General features: G+C 32.1%; 1 protein-coding gene across 1 annotated transcript in view; it reads right to left on the bottom strand.

Moving 5' to 3' along the window:
* LOC134726053 (neuronal acetylcholine receptor subunit alpha-2-like) overlaps positions 1 to 23933 on the bottom strand; it is an 84607-nt gene extending 60674 nt beyond the window's left edge. Inside the window, exon 1 of the mRNA XM_063590448.1 lies at positions 23521 to 23933. Coding sequence (XP_063446518.1) covers positions 23521 to 23572 — 52 coding nt within the window. The 5' untranslated portion in view covers positions 23573 to 23933. The remainder of the gene's footprint in view (positions 1 to 23520) is intronic.
* Between the last annotated feature and the right edge of the window lie 790 nt (positions 23934 to 24723).

The raw sequence follows: 24723 nt of genomic DNA, 5'->3' as shown, positions 1-24723 counted from the left end.
ATTCAACATAAAAATGGTAGCTTACTGAAATAATCCACAATGTTATTCAACATAAAAATGGTAGCATACGCATAATACGTTTGCACTCTAGGATACCATACGGCGTTTTTTGTTAAATAATGAAAGCAAACAGGTAAAACAAGCTACATAGAGCATCAACTGATCAGTATATTTCTTAATGACAACACATTTGTTGAATTAGAGGTAATTTTGTCAACAAATTGTCAACATTCCTATGGGAACGAAAATGTGCCGACCTCTTCGGACACTTTTCAAAAAGCAGAAGATGAGAGACGCCAGATCATTCAATTTCTTATTCAGATATATTGATGAAAATTATATAAAACCTATGCCAAATATTTGACACAATCTGTATTCAAGTGTTATTCATATATTCAAGTGTTATCTATTTATCTTACCTCCTATTCATTTCTAGGGATATGATTGGTTAAGAGTATCCGCGTGGAGACCATGTATATTTCATATGAGGTTAGTATGGAGGCGGGGCTTACTTCATTCACGGTTAGTAGCGGTGTTATGTCCCTTTATATTCCAAATTAGGTAAGAAGGGAGGCGGGGCTTATTTCATACAAGGTTTGTAGCGATGGTACGTCCCTTTATAAAAACAAAACGGCACATTATGACTCACAAATACGGCACTATATACTAACGAAGGAATTACGACTCGCAAATAACAGTTTATTATTTATAGTGAGATATCTGATATTTCGCTACGTCTAGTTAAATATTTTATATGTATGTGACCATGGAAATATCAACAGGATTCTATTCCTAGGAAACTGTTTACGAGTTAGAACAGCAGATTAACAGTTGTATTTAAATCACAACAAGAACATAAAATTAACTTTAAAAAAAACAGGGACGAAAGATACCAGAGGGACAATCAAACTCATGAATCGAAAATAAACTGATTCGAAAAATAGCACACTTGACACAACACAAAAAACCAAAGAATAAGCAACATGAACCCCATCAAAAGCCAGGGGCGATCTCAGGTGCTCTTTGAGGGTAAGCAGATCCTGATCCACATGTGACACCCATCGTGTTGCTTATGACGAAACGCGCGTCTGGCGTATAAAATTATAATCCTGGTACTTTTGATAACTATTTACACCACTGGGTCGATGCCACTGCTGGTGGACGTTTCGTCCCCGAGGGTATCACCAGCCCAGTGGTCAGCACTTCGGTGTTGACATGAATATCAATTATATGGTCATTTTTATAAATTTTCTGTTTACAAAACTTTGAATTTTTCGAAAAACTAAGGATTTTCTTACCCCAGGAGTAGATTACCTTAGCCATATTTGGCACAACTTTTTGGAATTTTGGATCCTCAATGCTCTTCAACTTTGTATTTATTTGGCTTTTTAACTATTTTGATCTGAGCGTCACTGATGAGTCTTATGTAGACGAAACGCGCGTCTGGCGTATAAAATTATAATCCTGGTACTTTTGATAACTATTTACACCACTGGGTCGATGCCACTGCTGGTGGACGTTTCGTCCCCGAGGGTATCACCAGCCCAGTAGTCAGCACTTCGGTGTTGACATGAATATCAATTATATGGTCATTTTTATAAATTTTCTGTTTACAAAACTTTGAATTTTTCGAAAAACTAAGGATTTTCTTACCCCAGGAGTAGATTACCTTAGCCATATTTGGCACAACTTTTTGGAATTTTGGATCCTCAATGCTCTTCAACTTTGTATTTATTTGGCTTTTTAACTATTTTGATCTGAGCGTCACTGATGAGTCTTATGTAGACGAAACGCGCGTCTGGCGTATAAAATTATAATCCTGGTACTTTTGATAACTATTTACACCACTGGGTCGATGCCACTGCTGGTGGACGTTTCGTCCCCGAGGGTATCACCAGCCCAGTAGTCAGCACTTCGGTGTTGACATGAATATCAATTATATGGTCATTTTTATAAATTTTCTGTTTACAAAACTTTGAATTTTTCGAAAAACTAAGGATTTTCTTACCCCAGGAGTAGATTACCTTAGCCATATTTGGCACAACTTTTTGGAATTTTGGATCCTCAATGCTCTTCAACTTTGTATTTATTTGGCTTTTTAACTATTTTGATCTGAGCGTCACTGATGAGTCTTATGTAGACGAAACGCGCGTCTGGCGTATAAAATTATAATCCTGGTACTTTTGATAACTATTTACACCACTGGGTCGATGCCACTGCTGGTGGACGTTTCGTCCCCGAGGGTATCACCAGCCCAGTAGTCAGCACTTCGGTGTTGACATGAATATCAATTATATGGTCATTTTTATAAATTTTCTGTTTACAAAACTTTGAATTTTTCGAAAAACTAAGGATTTTCTTACCCCAGGAGTAGATTACCTTAGCCATATTTGGCACAACTTTTTGGAATTTTGGATCCTCAATGCTCTTCAACTTTGTATTTATTTGGCTTTTTAACTATTTTGATCTGAGCGTCACTGATGAGTCTTATGTAGACGAAACGCGCGTCTGGCGTATAAAATTATAATCCTGGTACTTTTGATAACTATTTACACCACCGGGTCGATGCCACTGCTGGTGGACGTTTCGTCCCCGAGGGTATCACCAGCCCAGTAGTCAGCACTTCGGTGTTGACATGAATATCAATTATATGGTCATTTTTATAAATTTTCTGTTTACAAAACTTTGAATTTTTCGAAAAACTAAGGATTTTCTTACCCCAGGAGTAGATTACCTTAGCCATATTTGGCACAACTTTTTGGAATTTTGGATCCTCAATGCTCTTCAACTTTGTATTTATTTGGCTTTTTAACTATTTTGATCTGAGCGTCACTGATGAGTCTTATGTAGACGAAACGCGCGTCTGGCGTATAAAATTATAATCCTGGTACTTTTGATAACTATTTACACCACTGGGTCGATGCCACTGCTGGTGGACGTTTCGTCCCCGAGGGTATCACCAGCCCAGTAGTCAGCACTTCGGTGTTGACATGAATATCAATTATATGGTCATTTTTATAAATTTTCTGTTTACAAAACTTTGAATTTTTCGAAAAACTAAGGATTTTCTTACCCCAGGAGTAGATTACCTTAGCCATATTTGGCACAACTTTTTGGAATTTTGGATCCTCAATGCTCTTCAACTTTGTATTTATTTGGCTTTTTAACTATTTTGATCTGAGCGTCACTGATGAGTCTTATGTAGACGAAACGCGCGTCTGGCGTATAAAATTATAATCCTGGTACTTTTGATAACTATTTACACCACTGGGTCGATGCCACTGCTGGTGGACGTTTCGTCCCCGAGGGTATCACCAGCCCAGTAGTCAGCACTTCGGTGTTGACATGAATATCAATTATATGGTCATTTTTATAAATTTTCTGTTTACAAAACTTTGAATTTTTCGAAAAACTAAGGATTTTCTTACCCCAGGAGTAGATTACCTTAGCCATATTTGGCACAACTTTTTGGAATTTTGGATCCTCAATGCTCTTCAACTTTGTATTTATTTGGCTTTTTAACTATTTTGATCTGAGCGTCACTGATGAGTCTTATGTAGACGAAACGCGCGTCTGGCGTATAAAATTATAATCCTGGTACTTTTGATAACTATTTACACCACTGGGTCGATGCCACTGCTGGTGGACGTTTCGTCCCCGAGGGTATCACCAGCCCAGTAGTCAGCACTTCGGTGTTGACATGAATATCAATTATATGGTCATTTTTATAAATTTTCTGTTTACAAAACTTTGAATTTTTCGAAAAACTAAGGATTTTCTTACCCCAGGAGTAGATTACCTTAGCCATATTTGGCACAACTTTTTGGAATTTTGGATCCTCAATGCTCTTCAACTTTGTATTTATTTGGCTTTTTAACTATTTTGATCTGAGCGTCACTGATGAGTCTTATGTAGACGAAACGCGCGTCTGGCGTATAAAATTATAATCCTGGTACTCTTGATAACTATTTACACCACTGGGTCGATGCCACTGCTGGTGGACGTTTCGTCCCCGAGGGTATCACCAGCCCAGTAGTCAGCACTTCGGTGTTGACATGAATATCAATTATATGGTCATTTTTATAAATTTTCTGTTTACAAAACTTTGAATTTTTCGAAAAACTAAGGATTTTCTTACCCCAGGAGTAGATTACCTTAGCCATATTTGGCACAACTTTTTGGAATTTTGGATCCTCAATGCTCTTCAACTTTGTATTTATTTGGCTTTTTAACTATTTTGATCTGAGCGTCACTGATGAGTCTTATGTAGACGAAACGCGCGTCTGGCGTATAAAATTATAATCCTGGTACTTTTGATAACTATTATAATATAATTGTTATAATATTAATTGTTATCAAGACATTTTTAAATGTAAATCATATTATACTTTGCACCTCTACCTCTACCGAATTTTAAAATCATATTGTTTAAATATTAAAATGCAGTTCTTTATATTGTTGAAATCATTAATATGTGACAATTGAAATAACAGAATAAAAATTCACAACACAACAAATTGTAAAACAGAACAGGATTTGATATGGTAGATTAATTATTCGTTATATTGAATTCATACTTATTAAAAAGAACAAACGTTTCTTAAACCTAAGGAAACATTTGTATGAAATACTTTCACAATTTTTATTCCAGAATTGAATGCTTCTCTTTGTAACTGTATTGGAGTGTGAAAGCGTTGACCGAAGTACATTTTGAATGACACGCGGAAGCGCTTCATTCTATAAATGTGCGTACGGTCAACGCTTTTACAACCCTATGAAGTTACAAAAAGAATCAGTCAATACTTATAATTACATTTTATAGTTAGGATCATGAAAACACGAATTTTATATAAAAAAAAATATTGAATTCACCTGTTCACTTTATATCAGGAACTCGTGTTATCATGAATGATAAGTTTGATTGTGTTATGCAATTGCTTAAGGAATAAAACGTGATGTGTAGTTAGCCAATCAGAATAAAGTATTATGATGAAACATACATCTAATGTAATTATTAACAATTTGAAACCTCTTTTATTTGAATCAAGTTATAATATGATATATATTTTTTTATTAGCAGGGGAACTATGTAGAAGTATATATACCTAAACATATGTATTTGTTTGACCTTTGACCTCTTTTTTACGGATTTAGGATCAAGTTACATAATGGCAGTAGATATTTCCAATAGTGTTTAAACATTCATCAAATAACACGTCTGTCGTATTGAATTATATTCCTGGTACCTTTGATAACTAATTAAAATACAAATTATCCGATTAATGATATGTCTTGAACTCACAAATCTGCATACTCTTTAAACCCGAAGTGATCATATAGATACCGCGTTATCAAAATAAAACCGTTAAATCAGTAATATGTCTGGAGAATGCTTAATCATTAAGGAAATCTGTATTTACAGATGATATTGGAATTACAGTTAGTCATAACAGGTTTAAAGTTGTTACAACAAATTGATTATTGAAGAGAATTATGATTGAATAACAATATGAGAATAATTATAAATGATTAATTGTAATAACAGAATGAAATTTACTATAATTCATTGATCTTTATAACATAATTTAACAAGAAAGACAGATAGATAAATAACTGTTAAATCGTTTTCTACTCTGGTAGCTTTTTCTTTTTTAATTCTTATATCTTTAATGGGTTGATGGAGGTGAATAATATGTTTCGTACAATACTATAAATACTATAGTTTGAGGGGGGAAATATTATAAGTTTATTAAAGATTCTAATTTAATAAAATGTGTTGATGAAGTTCCGTCATAAGAGGAGTGGCTATTTATGAAACCAGCTTTAATCTACAATTTTCTATATAAGAAAATGCTTGTACCAAGTCAGGAATGTTTCTGGTTTTATCCATTAGTTTGATGTGTATTAGCATTTGATTTTCCAATTTGATTAGGAACCTTCCGTTTTGAATTTCCTCGGAGTTCAATAATTTTTGTGATTTCTCTTTTTGTTATGTTACTCGAAGGTGTAAATATGTTCTAAATTGTTAAGACAATACTTTGTTATGTTTTATGAACAAGTGTTATCTTACCTAAAAATAGTATTTTGAAATGCGCATTGTTTTTTAAATAGTCCTGCAATTTGTCTCGTTGTATTGGATCGAGGTATGTTATACAAGCTAGCGGCAGAGCCAAGTTCAAATACAGCTAATTGAGACCGAATAAGATTGTACGAGGAATATATAAAGGATCAAAATGAAAACACCAATTGCTTGATACCTTCATTAACCAATGACTCAAAATAACCACAAATATAATAAAGGGAATAAAACCGATTTTTAGAAGAGTAAAATAGGTATTAGTGGGTTTATTTTTATTCAAATGCAATAATTCGTAAAAGATGAATTGCCTTCTTATTCTAGGTTCAATTACCATTTCAGAGACTAGTTATATCCAATAGAAATGACGTCACTGACGTCTATTTTATTTACTAAATTGCAGCAACCTCGTTAGAAGTGATACAAAAAAAATCATTCGAAATCCATATTAAGTTCGAAAATACATACACAAACGACCTTTTTTATGGTCGTTTATTCAAATATTCTACTTTGATGTACATACGCGGCATACGGAGTGTTAAGACAATCTGTTTCTATGATAAAACAATGTGAAATAGATTCTTAAACATGTATTTTCAATGTTCAAAAGATAATTGTTTATTAGTTCGGTATAACTTAACAAATGTTGTCCCCTTAAAGCGGAGCATGTTCAACATTACTAACCCTAAAAATATATACCACAGTTCACATTATGTTCTCAGATAAATAACCCTTTACGGTTGACAAAACTTGATATTTACACTGTCATCGGGCCATAATCGTATGTACTAAAGAAAATGCATCACAGTTCACACTGCGTCTTCAGAGAAATAACCTTTTACGGTTGACAAAACTAGATATTTACACTGTCTTCGGGCCATAATCATATGTACTTAAAGAAAAATATATCACAGTTCACACTGCGTCCTGAGAGAAATAACCCTTTACGGTTGACAAAACTAGATATTTACACTGTCGTTGGGCCATAATCGTATGTACTTATAGAAAATATATCACAGTTCACACTGCGTCCTGAGAGAAATAACCCATTAAGGTTGACACAACTGGATATTTACACTGTCTTCGGACCATACTCGTATGTACTAAAAGAAAATATATCACAGTTCACACGGCGTTCTCACAGAGAAATGACCCTTTACGGTTGACACAACTAGATATTTACACTGTCTTCGGGCCATAATCGTATATACTTAAGGAAAATATATTCCAACATATGGAAAGTGACACCAACTTTAACATGAACCTGTCTGACATATAACACACCTTTTGAACAACAAAAAAGATTAGAGAAAATAATCCTCGTATTAGATGAGCTCTATAATAATAGTTAGATGTGATACTATTGTTAATGAGACAAGTATCCACCAAAAATTAAATCAAATGGATGTTTTCAATTATAGGCAACGATATGGACTAAAAGAATGTGAAAACCCATTCAAATGCTAGAAAATCCGTTTTATATTTATATATATATATATATATATTCTTCATAACTGTATTAATGACCAATTATCAGACCCATAGGATGGAAATAAGTGGAAAATGTATTGTATTGTAGTTGAAATGACTAGCTGTATTAGTCTATAGCGCATTCAAGTGATGTGGGTTGGAGTGACGTGTTCAGAAATGTAGTTTTGTGTGTTTTTGGTATTGAAATGGATTGCATTGTATAGCATTGTATTATACTGTATTATATAGGAAAATAATGTATTGTATTAAATTGTATTGAATTGTATTTTACAAAATAAGATTGTATTGTATTGTACAATATTATATGGTATTCAATATAATATTGTATTGTACAATATTATATTGTTTGGTACAATATTGTATTGTACAATATTGTATTATATTGTACAATATTATATTGTATTGTATTGTGTTGTATTGTGTTGTCTTAAATTGTAATGTATTGTATTGGATTGGTTTGTTTTTTAAGTCCATTGTGTTGTATTGAAATGTAGTTGCATTGTGTTGTATCGGCCAGGGTTGGATCGGATGAAATCGTTTTATATTGTAATGTATTTGACTGCTATGAATTTAACTGTAGTTAATTTAAGTGAAGTGTATGTAGGGTAGCATAAAATTGAGAATAGAAATGGGGAATGTGTCAAAGAGACAACAACCCGACCAAAGAAAAAACAACAGCAGCAGGTCACCAACAGGTGTTAAATGTAGCGAGAAATTCCCGCACCCGGAGGCGTCCTTCAGCTGGCCCATAAACATATATATACTATAAAGTTCCTTGATAATGACCGCCATTCTAATTTCCAAATTGTACACAAGAAACCAAAATTAAAATAATACAAGACTAACAAAGGCCAGAGTCTCCTGACTTGGGCGAGGCGGAAAAATGCGACGGGGTTAAACATGTTTGTGAGATCTCAACCCTCCCACTATACCTCTAGCCAATGTCGAAAAGTAAACGCATAACAATACGCACATTAAAATTCAGTTTCAAGAGAAGTCTGAGTTGATTTCAGAAGATGTAACCAAAGAAAATAAACAAAATGACAATAATACATAAATAACAACAGACTACTAGCAGTCCATTGACATGCCAGCTCCAGACTTCAATAAAACTGACTGAAAGATTATGATTTCAACATATGAACATCAGGCATAATCCTTCTCGTTAGGGGTTTAGTATCATACCATCATAACATATATGAGAAGAACATAACCCATGTCATGCCAACAACTGTTTTTTTGAATAAATGTGTTTAGTTCCGATACAAAGACCCTATAAGTGAATCAATATTAACGCAAAAATATTTAATCTTTAATGACCTAATCTTTAATAGCATAGTTTGCTTTTTGTATAAAAAATCCATAAAATTTTACTTTCACTTAAGTTTTACCGCTACTTTCCCTTTTAAACTATTTTACAGCAATTTTTTGTGAAAAAAAGTCAAACGAAATGATTATTATTAGGTATTCATATTTAAAGCATTTTTTCAAAATTTTCTTTCCTAAGTAATTAAAATGTTTTTGATGAGCAATTTCCAACCCTATTTCAGATTTTATGTGAAATATTCAGTTTATTCCTTTAAACATGATAACAAGAACATTTATCAATAAAAATAAGTTGAACAGAATTTATTAATTATATCCTCTCGTTTTAATGTTTTAACTATATGTAAGTAATCCTAAGTTCATAACCAGTGATAATATAACAAAATTAGTAGGCGCCTAGTCACATTTCATTTGAGGAATGTGTGGTGTGATGTCACTTAAGGGAATATTCTTCTGATTATTTTGATTTTGTACATCTAGCTATAGTCACTACGTGGAACACTCAGATGCTACGTAGTTATACGTATAAGTTATTTTATTTATTTATTAACTAACAACATAACCTCAGGGCCTTATCACCGAAGAAAATATATCTCTTGTATTAAGATCGAATATGATGGTTTGGATTGGTAAAGAGCTTAGAATGGTGAAGAGTTGTATAGTTATGTATAGTTTGGCATAGTGTTTTCATTTTAATGTATTGTATGGTAGCTGTAGACTAAAATTTAAGTGCTACATAACGTAAACTTCTTTAGTTTCAAGTTTACATGCCTTCATCATACAATAAAAACTAGATCAATACACAAATATAACACTAGTTGCATAGTATGAAGAATTAACAGCAGTTACATAGTTTACGATATATGTGGAGTCAATAAATTTCATATTGATAAAGTAAAAAAAATGGTTAAATAAAATCATTCCATACAAAGTCGACTGCCAAAAAATATTAAAAAGTTGATACATACCCATATATAACACTAGTTGAATATAATATAAAGACTTATTATAAGCAACACAGTTTACTAGTGACATATCACGATATATATGGACTCAAAACATTCCATATTCAGGAGATCTAAAATATTCAGTCCCACCAAAATCGACCACCACATTTTTTTTATAAAAGACGATGGCAATAAATGGACAAATGCTATAACAAAAGGCATTTGCTATCCTGTCGTGACGTTAATCTGTATTCTAATAAATACAAGACTTTAAGATACTTAAGATATTGCAAGATCCATAAGCACCGCAGCAATGGTTATAAGAAATACACATTGGATTGATTACTTATTGAAAAATAAAGGCAACAATAGTAATCCGGTGTTTAAAAGTAATAAATCGTTTCAGAGAAAAGTTTACAAACTAAAACCGAGGAAAAAACATCAACTATAAGAGTAAAACAAAGAAATAACAGAAACAATAAGGTGCATCAAAACAACGCCAACATACATAAAAACGAACTATTTGAAAGCAGCTGCCATATTCCTAACTTGGTTCGGGTTAATTTAGAAAAAATGGAACAGCCGTTAGGGGGTATATGCAAAGAAAAATGTACAAAAAAAAGCACCTAACTTAAACCAAAATGTAGAAAAAAACCTTCTCAACAATCAGCTCCGGGCACGAGCCGACAGTGCAATAGCAATATAGGTCGTTTAAAAATCTGTATATATATACATGTATTTCTGCATTGCCAGTCCAAATTGTTTTTATGACAACGTAGAAAGGCTTTTTTATAATTATTTGGACTTCATACGATAAGACATAACACATTATCCTACCGAAACCAGAAAAAAACATAAAAAAATAACTGCTAGTACATAAACGTAAAATGTACAAAATAACGAGACATGTGATACAGCACAGCACATTTTTACAAATGGTAGTTTGGTGCTATGGTTCATGATTTAGTCCTGGTATCTTTATTTAGTTTACTCACTATGAAATGCACTGGAAATATATACATTGCATTTGTATATCTAATTTGCCATAACTATTATGAGATTGTTGTTGTTCGTTTGTTATGTATCACATTTGATAGGATATCTAAAGTTAGTATAAAACAGTTTGTTTTTTAAACTTTCATCTGGGAACCTTCTGCTAATAGATAGTTGTTTGATTACAATGACAGTTGGGTCCTTGGGTTATAATTTTCTGCTCTTCACTAACCAGATTTATTCGATTTAGCATTTTGTATGCATTGATTGTAAGAATGAATTGGTCTGTTCAGATTGTATTTATACATTATATGCTTCCATTGTTAGATTTAATGTCCGTATCCAATGATGAGAACCTATTATGCTTTCTCATTCGTCATATCCCAAACGGTCTATTATACCTTCAAGTGTTGACTAAAAAAGAAATTTTATGTCAGGCAAAGGTTTTCCGCGGCAAGAGTTTGACAAGAAAGACTTTTAAATTCATAAAGCATAAATTTTACTTTCACTTGAGTTTTACCGCTACTTTCACTTTTATACTATTTTACAGCAATTTTCTTGTGAAAAAAGTCAAACGAAATGATTATTATTAGGTATTCATATTTAAAGCATTTTTTCAAAATTTCTTTCCTAAGTAATTAAAATGTTTTTGATGAGCAATTTCCAACCCTATTTCAGATTTTATGTGAAATATTCACAACAGTTTATTCCTTTAAACATGATAACAAGAACGTTTATCAATAAAAATAAGTTGAACAGAATTTATTAATTATATCCTCTCGTTTTAATGTTTAACTATATTTAAGTAATCCTAAGTTCATAACCAGTGATAATATAACAAAATTAGTAGGCGCCTAGTCACATTTCATTTGAGGAATATGTGGTGTGATGTCACTTAATGGAATATTCTTCTGATTATTTTGATTTTGTACATCTAGTCACTACGTGGAACACTCAGATGCTACGTAGTTATACGTATAAGTTATTTTATTTATTTATTAACTAACAACATAACCTCAGGGCCTTATCACCGAAGAAAATATATCTCTTGTATTAAGATCGAATATGATGGTTTGGATTGGTAAAGAGCTTAGAATGGTGAAGAGTTGTATAGTTATGTATAGTTTGGCATAGTGTTTTCATTTTAATGTATTGTATGGTAGCTGTAGACTAAAATTTAAGTGCTACATAACGTAAACTTCTTTAGTTTCAAGTTTACATGCCTTCATCATACAATAAAAACTAGATCAATACACAAATATAACACTAGTTGCATAGTATGAAGAATTAACAGCAGTTACATAGTTTACGATATATGTGGAGTCAATAAATTTCATATTGATAAAGTAAAAAAAATGGTTAAATAAAATCATTCCATACAAAGTCGACTGCCAAAAAATATTAAAAAGTTGATACATACCCATATATAACACTAGTTGAATATAATATAAAGACTTATTATAAGCTACACAGTTTGCTAGTGACATATCACGATATATATGGACTCAATACATTCCATATTCAGGAGATCTAAAATATTCAGTCCCACCAAAATCGACCACCACATTTTTTTTTATAAAAGACGATGGAAATAAATGGACAAATGCTATAACAAAAGGCATTTGCTATCCTGTCGTGACGTTAATCTGTATTCTAATAAATACAAGACTTTAAGATACTTAAGATACAGTTAAGTCGGCTTCATATCTTGACTTACATCTAGAAATTGACAATGAGGGTCGGTTGAAGACAAAACTTTACGACAAAAGAGATGATTTCAGCTTTCCAATTGTGAACTTTCCATTTCTAAGTAGCAACATTCCAGCAGCACCTGCATACGGGGTATATATCTCCCAATTGATACGATATTCCCGTGCTTGCATTTCCTATCATGATTTTCTTGATAGAGGGTTACTGCTCACAAGGAAGCTATTAAACCAAGAGTTCCAAATGGTGAAGTTGAAATCATCCCTTCGTAAATTTTACGGACGCCATCACGAGTTGGTTGACCGTTATGGAATAACCGTTTCACAAATGATATCGGATATGTTCCTTACGTCGTAACTACAATCCCCTTCCCTTTCATGAATTTGACCTACCGAATTAGACTTTTTACCGGATTTGTAATCACATAAGCAACACGACGGGTGCCGCATGTGGAGCAGGATCTGCTTACCCTTCCGGAGCATCTGAGATCACCCCTAGTTTTTGGTGGGGTTCGTGTTGTTTATTCTTTAGTTTTCTATGTTGTGTCATGTGTACTATTGTTTTTCTGTTTGTCTTTTTCATTTTTAACCATGGCGTTGTCAGTTTGTATTAGATTTACGAGTTTGACTGTCCCTTTGGTGTCTTTCGTCCCTCTTATATTGCAAGATCCATAAGCACCGCGGCAATGGTTATTAGAAATACACATTGGATTGATTACTTATTGAAAAATAAAGGCAACAATAGTAATCCGGTGTTTTAAAGTAATAAATCGTTTCAGAGAAAAGTTTACAAACTAAAACCGAGGAAAAAACATCAACTATAAGAGTAAAACAAAGAAATAACAGAAACAATAAGGTGCATCAAAACAACGCCAAGATACATAAAAACGAACTATTTCAAAGCAGCTGCCATATTCCTAACTTGGTTTGGGTCAATTAAGAAAAAATGGAACAGCCGTTAGGGGGTATATGCAAAGAAAATGTACAAAAAAAAGCACCTAACTTAAACCAAAATGTAGAAAAAAACCTTACTCAACAATCAGCTCCGGGCACGAGCCGACAGTGCAATAGCAATATAGGTCGTTTAAAAATCTGTATATATATACATGTATTTCTGCATTGCCAGTCCAAATTGTTTTTATGACAACGTAGAAAGGCTTTTTTATAATTATTTGGACTTCATACGATAAGACATAACACATTATCCTACCGAAACCAGAAAAAAACATAAAAAAATAACTGCTAGTACATAAACGTAAAATGTACAAAATAACGAGACATGTGATACAGCACAGCACATTTTTACAAATGGTAGTTTGGTGCTATGGTTCATGATTTAGTCCTGGTATCTTTATTTAGTTTACTCACTATGAAATGCACTGGAAATATATAAATTGCATTTGTATATCTAATTTGCCATAACTATTATGAGATTGTTGTTGTTCGTTTGTTATGTATTACATTTGATAGGATATCTAAAGTTAGTATAAAACAGTTTGTTTTTTAAACTTTCATCTGGGAACCTTCTGCTAATAGATAGTTGTTTGATTACAATGACAGTTGGATCCTTGAGTTATAATTTTCTGCTCTTCACTAACCAGATTTATTCGATTTAGCATTTTGTATGCATTGATTGTAAGAATGAATTGGTCTGTTCAGATTGTATTTATACATTATATGCTTCCATTGTTAGATTTAATGTCCGTATCCAATGATGAGAACCTATTATGCTTTCTCATTCGTCATATCCCAAACGGTCTATTATATCTTCAAGTGTTGACTAAAAAAGACATTTTATGTCAGGCAAAGGTTTTCCGCGGCAAGAGTTTGACAAGAAAGACTTTTAAATTCATAAAGCATAAAATTTTACTTTCACTTGAGTTTTACCGCTTCTTTCACTTTTTAACTATTTTACAGCAATTTTCTTGTGAAAAAAAGTCAAACGAAATGATTATTATTAGGTATTCATATTTAAAGCATTTTTTCCAAATTTTCTTTCCTAAGTAATTAAAATGTTTTTGATGAGCAATTTCCAACCCTATTTCAGATTTTATGTGAAATATTCACAACAGTTTATTCCTTTAAACATGATAACAAGAACGTTTATCAATAAAAATAAGTTGAACAGAATTTATTAATTATATCCTCTCGTTTTAATGTTTTAACTATATGTAAGTAATCCTAAGTTCATAACCAGTGATAATATAACAAAATTAGTAGGCGCCTAGTCACATTTCATTTGAGGAATGTGTGGTGTGATGTCACTTAAGGGAATATTCTTCTGATTATTTTGATTTTGTACATCTAGCTATAGTCACTACGTGGAACACTCAGATGCTACGTAGTTATACGTATAAGTTATTTTATTTATTTATTAACTAACAACATAACCTCAGGGCCTTATCACCGAAGAAAATATATCTCTTGTATTAAGATCGAATATGATGAGGTCATTCTTTCGATAGATTTACCCGGGTGTTACCATGTTTCAATTAATTATGCTACAAGGCATAAAATAATTGCCGGTGTGAAGTTATTATTTTCCCACCTAAAAATGAAAACTACAATTGACTTCAAAATTTTATATGTTTTTTGTTGCTTATTTTGGAATTAATTTAAAGTTCAATCTATCAAAGTGTAAAAACATCATTGTCCTCATTTTGATATCAAAAAGAAGTAATTTGAAATTTTGTTAATTTATCGCTTCAGTACAGAGACATTTATCATATATGTGAAATGAATTTCAATGTAAAACTTTGATAACACTTGAAAAAAAAGACGGCTTTGACATATTCGGAAAAGAAAATCAAACAGAGACCTACATGTATTTATTGATATTCGTTTTTATGTTACATGTACATGTATCACGATTTCTTGCTCCCATCTAAGGTCTTTTTTTTGTTCAATCCTGATACCCTTCGGTGTGTTCTACGACAAGAAAACCATTACAATATGCATTATCTATAACAGAAATCTTGGAAGTTCTATCTTGCATAGCTTGAATGCTTCACTTTAAAATATAGAAACAACAACAAAATTTAAAAGTCCGAATCCGATGTTAGAATAGAACAGAAAACATTTTGCAAAATTACAATGATACATAAATGTACAACGTACTGCAAGTATTAAAAATAACAATATTAGAAATACTCAAGAAAAAAACTCTACGTGAAAGGAATACAGTAAAACGCAAGAACCCTAAGAAATTAGAAATACATTAAATAGATAATATAAAAATACAGTACAACATGTTAACCGCTGAATAAAAACAGACAGGTTAATGTCTAAAAACATAATAGATTTTTTCTATTTAAAGATACGTACAATAATATAAATTTTTGATTCAGTTTGTATTAAATAATGTTATTTAATGTGTTTTCTAACCATGAAAAGAAAAATTAATTCATGGTTGTAATTGTGTAAATTTTAAACATTGTTGGTTTTTTTTCTAAATCAAAACTGAGAATAGTTTTGTTTAATCCTGTGCATAACGTTAATTTATATGAATGAAGTAGCTATTTTTCATCTTATTTTTTACATACATATAGATAATAGTAATAAAATAACTGTAATACTAACAATGACCACTTCCCTTTCCTCGCTCTTGATATCTTTATCACTAACGGAAAGCTTAATACTGAAATTTATGATAAATAAAGGCAACAGTAGTATACCGCTGTTCAAAAGAGTTGATTTCTCATTTCCTATCGTAAATTATCCTTTTTAAGATGGTGAAGTTCCCTTATCACCATCTTATGGTGCTTATATATTATATATAATTTGTACGATTCGCTCGTGTATGTAAGAATGTTTTAGATTTTAACGAGAGAAATTTATGTATTGCGGAAAAAATAATAACACCGGGGTTTTCGATATCACAAACTAGTCAAAACATTTACTAAATTTTATCATCGGTATAAGGACATCATTCGTAAAAATATCTCAACGTAGAGACTTTTTATACGTTTCGGTATTTCACATCCAATTTTTATGGAAATATTCTTTATAAAGCACAAAAATGTCAGGAAACTAACCAAACCTTTAAATAGGCTTATTAAGAAGAGATATAGTCAGATACTGTTGTCATGTCATTAAAGATTGCACATTTTGGCGTTAATATTGATCCCTTATAGGGTCTTTGTATCGGAACTAAACACATTTATTCAAAAACCAGTTGTTGGCATGACACGGGTTATGTTCTTCTCATATATGTTATGATGGTATGATACTAAACCCCTAACGGGAAGGATTGTGCCTGATATTCATATGATGGAATCATAATCTTTGAATCAGTTTAAATGAAGTCTTGAGCTGGCATGTCAGTTAACTGCTAGTAGTCTGTTGTTATTTATGCATAATTGTCATTTTGTTTATTTTCTTTGGTTACATCTTCTGACATCAGACTCGAATTTCTCTTGAATTGAATTTTAAATGTACGTATTGTTATGCGCTTACTTTTTTACATTGGCTAGAGGTATAGGGGGAGGGGGAGATCTCATAAACATGTCTAACCCCGCCGCATTTTTTGTGCCTGTCTCAAGTCAGGAGCCTCTGGTCTTTATTAGTCTTGTATTATTTCAATTTTAGTTTCTTGTGTACAATTTGGAAATTTGTATGGCGTTCATTATCACTGAACTAGTATATATTTGTTTAGGGGCCAGCTGAAGGACGCCTCCGGGTGCGGTAATTTCTTGTTACATTGAAGACCTGTTGGTGACCTTCTGTTGTTGTTTTTCTTCATGGTCGGGTTGTTGTCGCTTTGATACATCCCCATTTCCATTCTCAATTGTATTAATCATTCCTCCTCTTATAAATAAAGGCAACAGTAGTATTATGAGTTCAAAATTCATAAATCGATAGAGAAAAAAACAACTCCGGGTTACAAACTAAAACTGAGTGGAACGTATCAAATATAAGAGAACTACGACACAACAGAGACACAACACTGAAATGTAACACATACAGAAACGAACTATAATGTACCAATGGCCATTTTCCTGACTTGGTAAAGTGCATTTTATGAAAAAACGGTTGGTTGAACCTGGTTTTGTGGCATGCCAAAACCTCCCGCTTAAATGGCAGTGTTAATTATAACATTAAAATTACAACATTACACGACAGGGTTACAATGAATGAACAGATAAATGGGAGAAAATATAGGACAGAGAAACAAATGAATAATAGCCATAAAAACAGGTTAACAAATATTTGTAAACGCCAGACGGGCGCTACGTCCACACAAAACTATGCTCAGATGTAAAAAGTTGAAGATCGACCAACAGTTCCAAAAAGTTGTGAGGCCAGGGTTATACGCCTGGGACAAAAACATCATTATTATCAAGAATAATACATAGTTTTGAAAACAGTGAATTTTATAAAAGGACTATTTAATAGATATACATAATTAAAATGAAGTGGTGACTAGCCATAGAATAAAAAAAAACGTTCTTAATCGTTCCTCCTCTTATATAACTCTGTTGAGGTATGCCGATCACTTCTAAGAAGTCAGTAAAAAGTGGACATGCATTGAAACAACGTGTCAATTTAGATATATCAACACATACGTACGATAAACATCATCACTGTTAAAAGTAGAATGTCATTTTTCATGCGCAATAACTGTAAGTTTTCAACTGATGTAACCAAACATCAAAACTAAATCTTTTTATGCTTGAATAATATGGCAAAGTTTTTCAATCTGTGGTAACGAAATCAATGACTTATATTCCAGTAAAGACCAGTAAGATATAATTCCATAAGTTAAATCCAAAATATCTGTACATAATTGTAGACACGTTGGGATATAAAAACACTCTAAACAATGTCCAAAAATCAATGTCCAAATAAGGAAATTCAACAACAGGGGGGAAAAGGATAGTAAATAATAAGAACTGAAAAAATTGTTCCTTTTTCTTGTTTTAAATGAGGATTTTGTTTCATAAGTCTATCTAGAGAATTATTGATTATTAAACGAAAATAAATCATCAATATAAAGGTTACTGTTATTGAATATCTCAATTAAAAGTAATTAAGACGGATCTTCACTGAGTTTTGCCATAAACAGTGGCTCATAATGATACAGGAGCATTCTGCAACTAAAAAGACTAGCTACGATTTGTCAGTAAACTTTTTTAGCGAAACGTACATGTATGGTGCCAAAGAGCTATCTAGTAAGTAGATCAAGCATAATTAAATTCTTCATTACATGACAGAAGAAAGCATAACTTGCAGCAAATATTTTGAAATCGGATATTTCAAAAGAACTATTAAATAGATTTTTTCTATTTAAAGATACGTAAAATAATATAAATTTTTGATTCAGTTTGTATTAAATGATGTTATTTAATGTGTTTTCTAACCATGAAAAGAAAAATTAATTTATGTTTGTTATTGTATAAATTTTAAACATTGTTGGTTTTTCCTCTAAATCAAAACTGAGAATAGTTTTGTTTAATCCTGTGCATAACGTAAATTCATATGAATGAAGTAGCTAGTTTTCATCATATTTTTTACATACATATAGATAATAGTAATAAAATAACTGTAATATAAAGCAATATAAAAAAGAAGATGTGGTATGATTGCCAATGAGTCAACTATCCACAAAAGACCAAAATCACACAAACATTAACAACTATAGGTCATCGTACGGCCAAGATCATTTTAGATCAAATCCAAAAAATCGACATCAAACAAAAACTCTATAGATTAATTACAAGCAACTCTATGTCCGCTTCATAATATGTCACAGCACAAAATGTCCCATCGGAAGCACACGTAAAAGAAAAAAAACAACTAAATGACCGAAAGCGGAATATGTATATACCAAACTACGTCGTCTCAAATAGTGAACATAAGACTTACCAAAATATCCAACCGAACTTAAAACACATCACGTGTCATAATGTCATAAGTAAGTTAAGACACATACATATTGTATAGATCAACCAATTTGGAATGGTGTCCTTAAATTTATTGAGTTTCATTCTTAACGACATCTGTAACAAAAATAAACTTTTAGCTTCCGCTTTACAAGCAGAACCAAATACAATGAAAATCCCAACTATGTATTGGCTTCTGAAGCTCCACAAAACACCTTACAAATATAGATTTATTTCGACTTCAAGCCATTGTTCCACAACTAAATTGTCTATTCTTCTGACCAGTACACTTGGTACAATAAAAAACCTGATAATAAATTGTTCAAATAAGACTTTCGAAAATAGTGGAATTAATTACTTTTGGAGTGTCAAGAACTATATCACTAACGGAAGGCTTAATACTGAAATTAATGATAAAAGAGATGATTTTTCATTTCCTATCGTAAATTATCCTTTTTTAGATGGTGACGTTCCCTTATCACCATCTTACGGTGCTTATATATTATATATAATTTGTACGATTCGCTCGTGTATGTAACAATATTTTAGATTTTAACGAGAGAAATTTATGTATTGCTGAAAAATAATTACACCGGGGTTTTCGATATCACAAACTAGTCAAAACATTTACTAAATTTTATCATCGGTATAAGGACATCATTCGTAAATATAGCTCAACATGCAGACTTTTTAAACGTTTCGGTATTTCACATCCAATTTTTATGGAAAGATTCTTTATAAAGCACAAAAATATCAGTATTCACCGCAGAAACTAACAAATCCTTTAAATAGACTTATTAGAAAGGGATATAGTCAAATACTGGTGTCAGGTCATTAAAGATTGCCTAGTTTGGCGTTAATATTGATTCCCTAATAGGGTCTTTGTATCGGAAATAAATAACACATTTATTCAAAAACCAGTTGTTGGCATGACACGGGTTATGTTCTTCTCATATATGTTATGATGGTATGATACTAAACTCCTAACGGGAAGGATTGTGTCTGATATTCATATGATGAAATCATAATCTTTCAATCAGTTTAAATGAAGTCTTGAGCTGGCATGTCAGTTAACTGCTAGTAGTCTGTTGTTATTTATGTATAATTGTCATTTTGTTTATTTTCTTTGGTTACATCTTCTGACATCAGACTCGAATATTTCTTGAATTGAATTTTAAATGTACGTTTTGTTATGCGCTTACTTTTTTACATTGGCTAGAGGTTTAGGGGAAGGGTTGAGATCTCATTAGCATGTTTAACCCCGCCGCATTTTTTGCGCCTGTCTCAAGTCAAGAGCCTCTGGTCTTTGTTAGTCTTGTATTATTTTAATTTTAGTTTCTTGTGTACAATTTGGAAATTTGTATGGCGTTCATTATAACTGAACTAGTATATATTTGTTTAGGGGCCAGCTGAAGGACGCCTCCGGGTGCGGTAATTTCTCGAAGACCTGTTGGTGACCTTCTGCTGTTGTTTTTTTTTATGGTCGGGTTGTTGTCGCTTTGATACATTCCCCCATTTCCATTCTCAATTGTATTATTATTATTATCATATTGATGTTTTGGGAGGCGACTTTCCTGCTATGGAACTTGCGCCCTTTTTGTTATTAGGAGTCATTGTGGTTATTGTTGTTTTCAGATGTTTATATATATATATATATATTAAGATACATGTATGAAAATAAATTAATAAATTCCGTTGTCCACTATGCTTGCTGGGCTATCTCAATTGTATTAATCATTCCTCCTCTTATAAATAAAGGCAACTGTAGTATTATGAGTTCAAAATTCATAAATCGATAGAGAAAAAAACAACTCCGGGTTACAAACTAAAACTGAGTGGAACGTATCAAATATAAGAAAACTACAACACAACAGAGACACAACACTGAAATTTAACACACACAGAAACGAACTATAATGTACCAATGGCCATTTTCCTGACTTGGTACAGGGCATTTTATGAAAAAACGGTTGGTTCAACCTGGTTTTGTGGCATGCAAAACCTCCTGCTTTAATGGCAGTGTTAATTATAACATTAAAATTACAACATTACACGACAGGGTTACAATGAATAAACAGATAAATGGGAGAAAATATAGGACAGAGAAACAAACGAATAATAGCCATATACTCAGGTTAAAAAATATTTGTATACGCCAGACGCGTGCTACTTCCACACAAAACTATGCTCAGATGTAAAAAGTTGAAGATCGACCAAAAGTTCCAAAAAGTTGTGAGGCCAGGGTTATACGCCTGGGACAAAAACATCATTATTATCAAGAATAATACATAGTTTTGCAAACAGTGAATTTTATAAAAGGACTATATAATAGATATACATAATTAAAATGAAGTGGTGACTAGCCATAGAATAAAAAAAACGTTCTTAATCGTTCCTCCTCTTATATAACTCTGTTGAGGTATGACGATCACTTCTAAGAAGTCAGTAAAGTGTGAACATGCATGCAAACAACGTGTCAATTAAGATATATCAACACAAACATACGATAAACATCATCACTGTTAAATGTAGAATGTAATTTTTCATGCGTAATAACTGTAAGGTTTCAACTGATGTAACCAAACATCAAAACTAAATATGTTTATGCTTGAAAAATATGGCAAAGTTCTGCAATCTGTGGTAACGAAATCATTGACTTATATTCCAGTAGAGACCAGTAAGCTATAATTCCATAACTAAAATCCAAAATATCAGTACATAATTGTGGACAAGTTGGGATATAAAAACACTGTAAACAATGTCCAAATAAGGAAATGCAACAACAGGTGGGAAAAGGATATTAAATAATATGCACTGAAAAAATTGTTCCTTTTACATGTTTTAAGTGAGGTTTTTTTTCATAAGTCTATCTAGAGAATTATTGATTATTAAACGAAAATAAATCATCAATATAAAGGTTAATGTTATTGAATATCTCAATTAAAAGTAATTAAGACGGATCTTCACTGAGTTTTGCCATAAACAGTGGCTCATAATGATACAGGAGCATTCTGCAACTGAAAAGACTAGCTACGATTTGTCAGTAAACTGTTTTGTCGAAACGTACATGTATGGTGCCAAAGAGCTATCTAGTAAGTAGATCAAGCATAATTAAATTCTTCATTACATGACAGAAGAAAGCATAACTTGCAGCAAGTATTTTGAAATCGGATATTTCAAAAAAACATTTAAATAGAAACATTTTGATTCATTAGAATATGTGAAAGCGTAATGAAGAGAATGGAAAACACATTAAACTGTCAATTGAAGAAGAGACATTCAAATGCACTTAATTTACCTAAATAAAATTGCATTTTAAGTATTGTTTATTTATTTCAAAGGCATGCACAGCTATTGCATACTCTATATAAAGTCCTTCATTGATATCTTTTTCTCTAATGACTAATCGTTAAATGTACCTTTTTTTATGTGAACCAAGTAAAATACTCTTCACATTCATATACAGCAATTAATTCTAACACATTCTCCAATATTACTCAAAAGAGACTAAATCTTTCAAAATAAAATTGAGAACGGATATGGGGAATGTGTCAAAGAGACAACAACCCAACCGTAGAAAAAAACTACAGCAGAAGGTCACCAACAGGTCTTCAATGTAGCGAGAAATTTCCCGCACCCGGAGGCGTCCTTCAGCTGGTCCCTAAACAAATATATACTAGTTCAGTGATAATGAACGCCATACTAATTTCGAAATTGTACACAAGAAACTAAAATCAAAATAATACAAGACTAACAAAGGCCAAAGTCTCCTGACTTTGGACAGGCGCAAAAATGCGGCGGGGTTAAACATGTTTGTGAGATCTCAACCCTCCTCCTATATATCCAGCCAATGAAGAAAAGTAAAGGTATAACAATACGCACATTAAAATTCAGTTCAAGAGAAGTCCGAAGAATCTTTATCGTTAGTAGACTTCTTGCATGCAGTCAAATCTTTGATTAACCATTTTATTTTATTTTCAGCAAGAAAGTAAACACATAATAACTGTATCAATGAAGTACTCACTAGTTTTGATTCAAAACATACAGTAACCATATAATTTTATACAAGATTGAAATATATGATATTTAAACGATCTTACCTTTCAATGAGAGAAGAAAGAGAATTCCGATGACAAACTTAATTGAATACATCCTTCATTCTCTTACACTTCTGTAACTTGTAAAATATTCAACACAATCTTCACCACGTCTCAAAAAATCAATTGTGTTTAATTGTACTGCATGCTGCATTTGAACCTAATCATGGATTGGCGCATTTGTCAACGTTCACTGAACTGTTATTCTTTCAATACATATTATTATTCCTGATTCCTGATTGGGTATATATCCTTTGAAAGGTGTACATAATTGGAAATGAAAACAATTCCCCGGTTCCAGTGTGTTTATTGTCCAATGTGGCTCCCACTTGATGTAACAAAAGATGATAAAACCCGGTTCCAGTGTGTTTAATGTCAAACCTTCCAGTGTGACTCCTACTTGATGAAACAAAAGATGATAAAGTTATATATCTATATTGATCTTTGTTGTAAGGTTTATTTACCATTCCGTTACTGTATAAAAACCAGGTAAACGATCAACTTATTGATGTCTTTTAATCAGCTGTATTTTCTACTTCATTGTAATTGTATTGATGATTTTATAGAACTCTGATTAAGAAAATGGAAAATTAGTAACTAGCTTTAAACTATCGGCGTAGGGATCGAATGAAATAAAGATATATTGCTTTTAAAAACAAGCTACATTAAAGGCATACAACTGTTAAGTTTAAGACATAAAAAACATATACAGCTTTCAAGGACAAGCCACATACTTTACTTCTATAAATACATATGCATAAGGACAAGCCAAATTAAAATTATATATTAAATCAGTTAAATATAAAAAAAAAAGAAGATGTGGTATGATTGCCAATGAGACAACTATCCACAAAAGACCAAAATGACACAAACATTAACAATTATAGGTCACCGTACGGTCTTCCACTATGAGAAAAGCCCATACCGAATAGTCAGCTATAAAAGACCCCAAAAATACAATGTAAAACAATTCAAACGAGAAAACTAACGGCATAATTTATGTAAAAAAATGAACGAAAAGCAAATATGTAACACATAAACCAACGACAACCACTGAATTACAGGCTCCTGACTTGGGACAGGCACTTACATAAATAATGTGGCGGGGTTAAAAAGTAAAGTAACATAAAGGTTATCAGTTCAGATAAGGAAACATTCAGAAAACTTGACATGTATGCATGTTTGATCTCAGAAGTTAAAGCAACA

Source organism: Mytilus trossulus, chromosome 7 (assembly GCF_036588685.1).
Source record: "Mytilus trossulus isolate FHL-02 chromosome 7, PNRI_Mtr1.1.1.hap1, whole genome shotgun sequence".
Taxonomy (NCBI): domain Eukaryota; kingdom Metazoa; phylum Mollusca; class Bivalvia; order Mytilida; family Mytilidae; genus Mytilus; species Mytilus trossulus.
The sequence above is the reverse complement of the archived record's forward strand: the minus strand, read 5'-3'. Positions and strand labels throughout refer to the sequence as shown.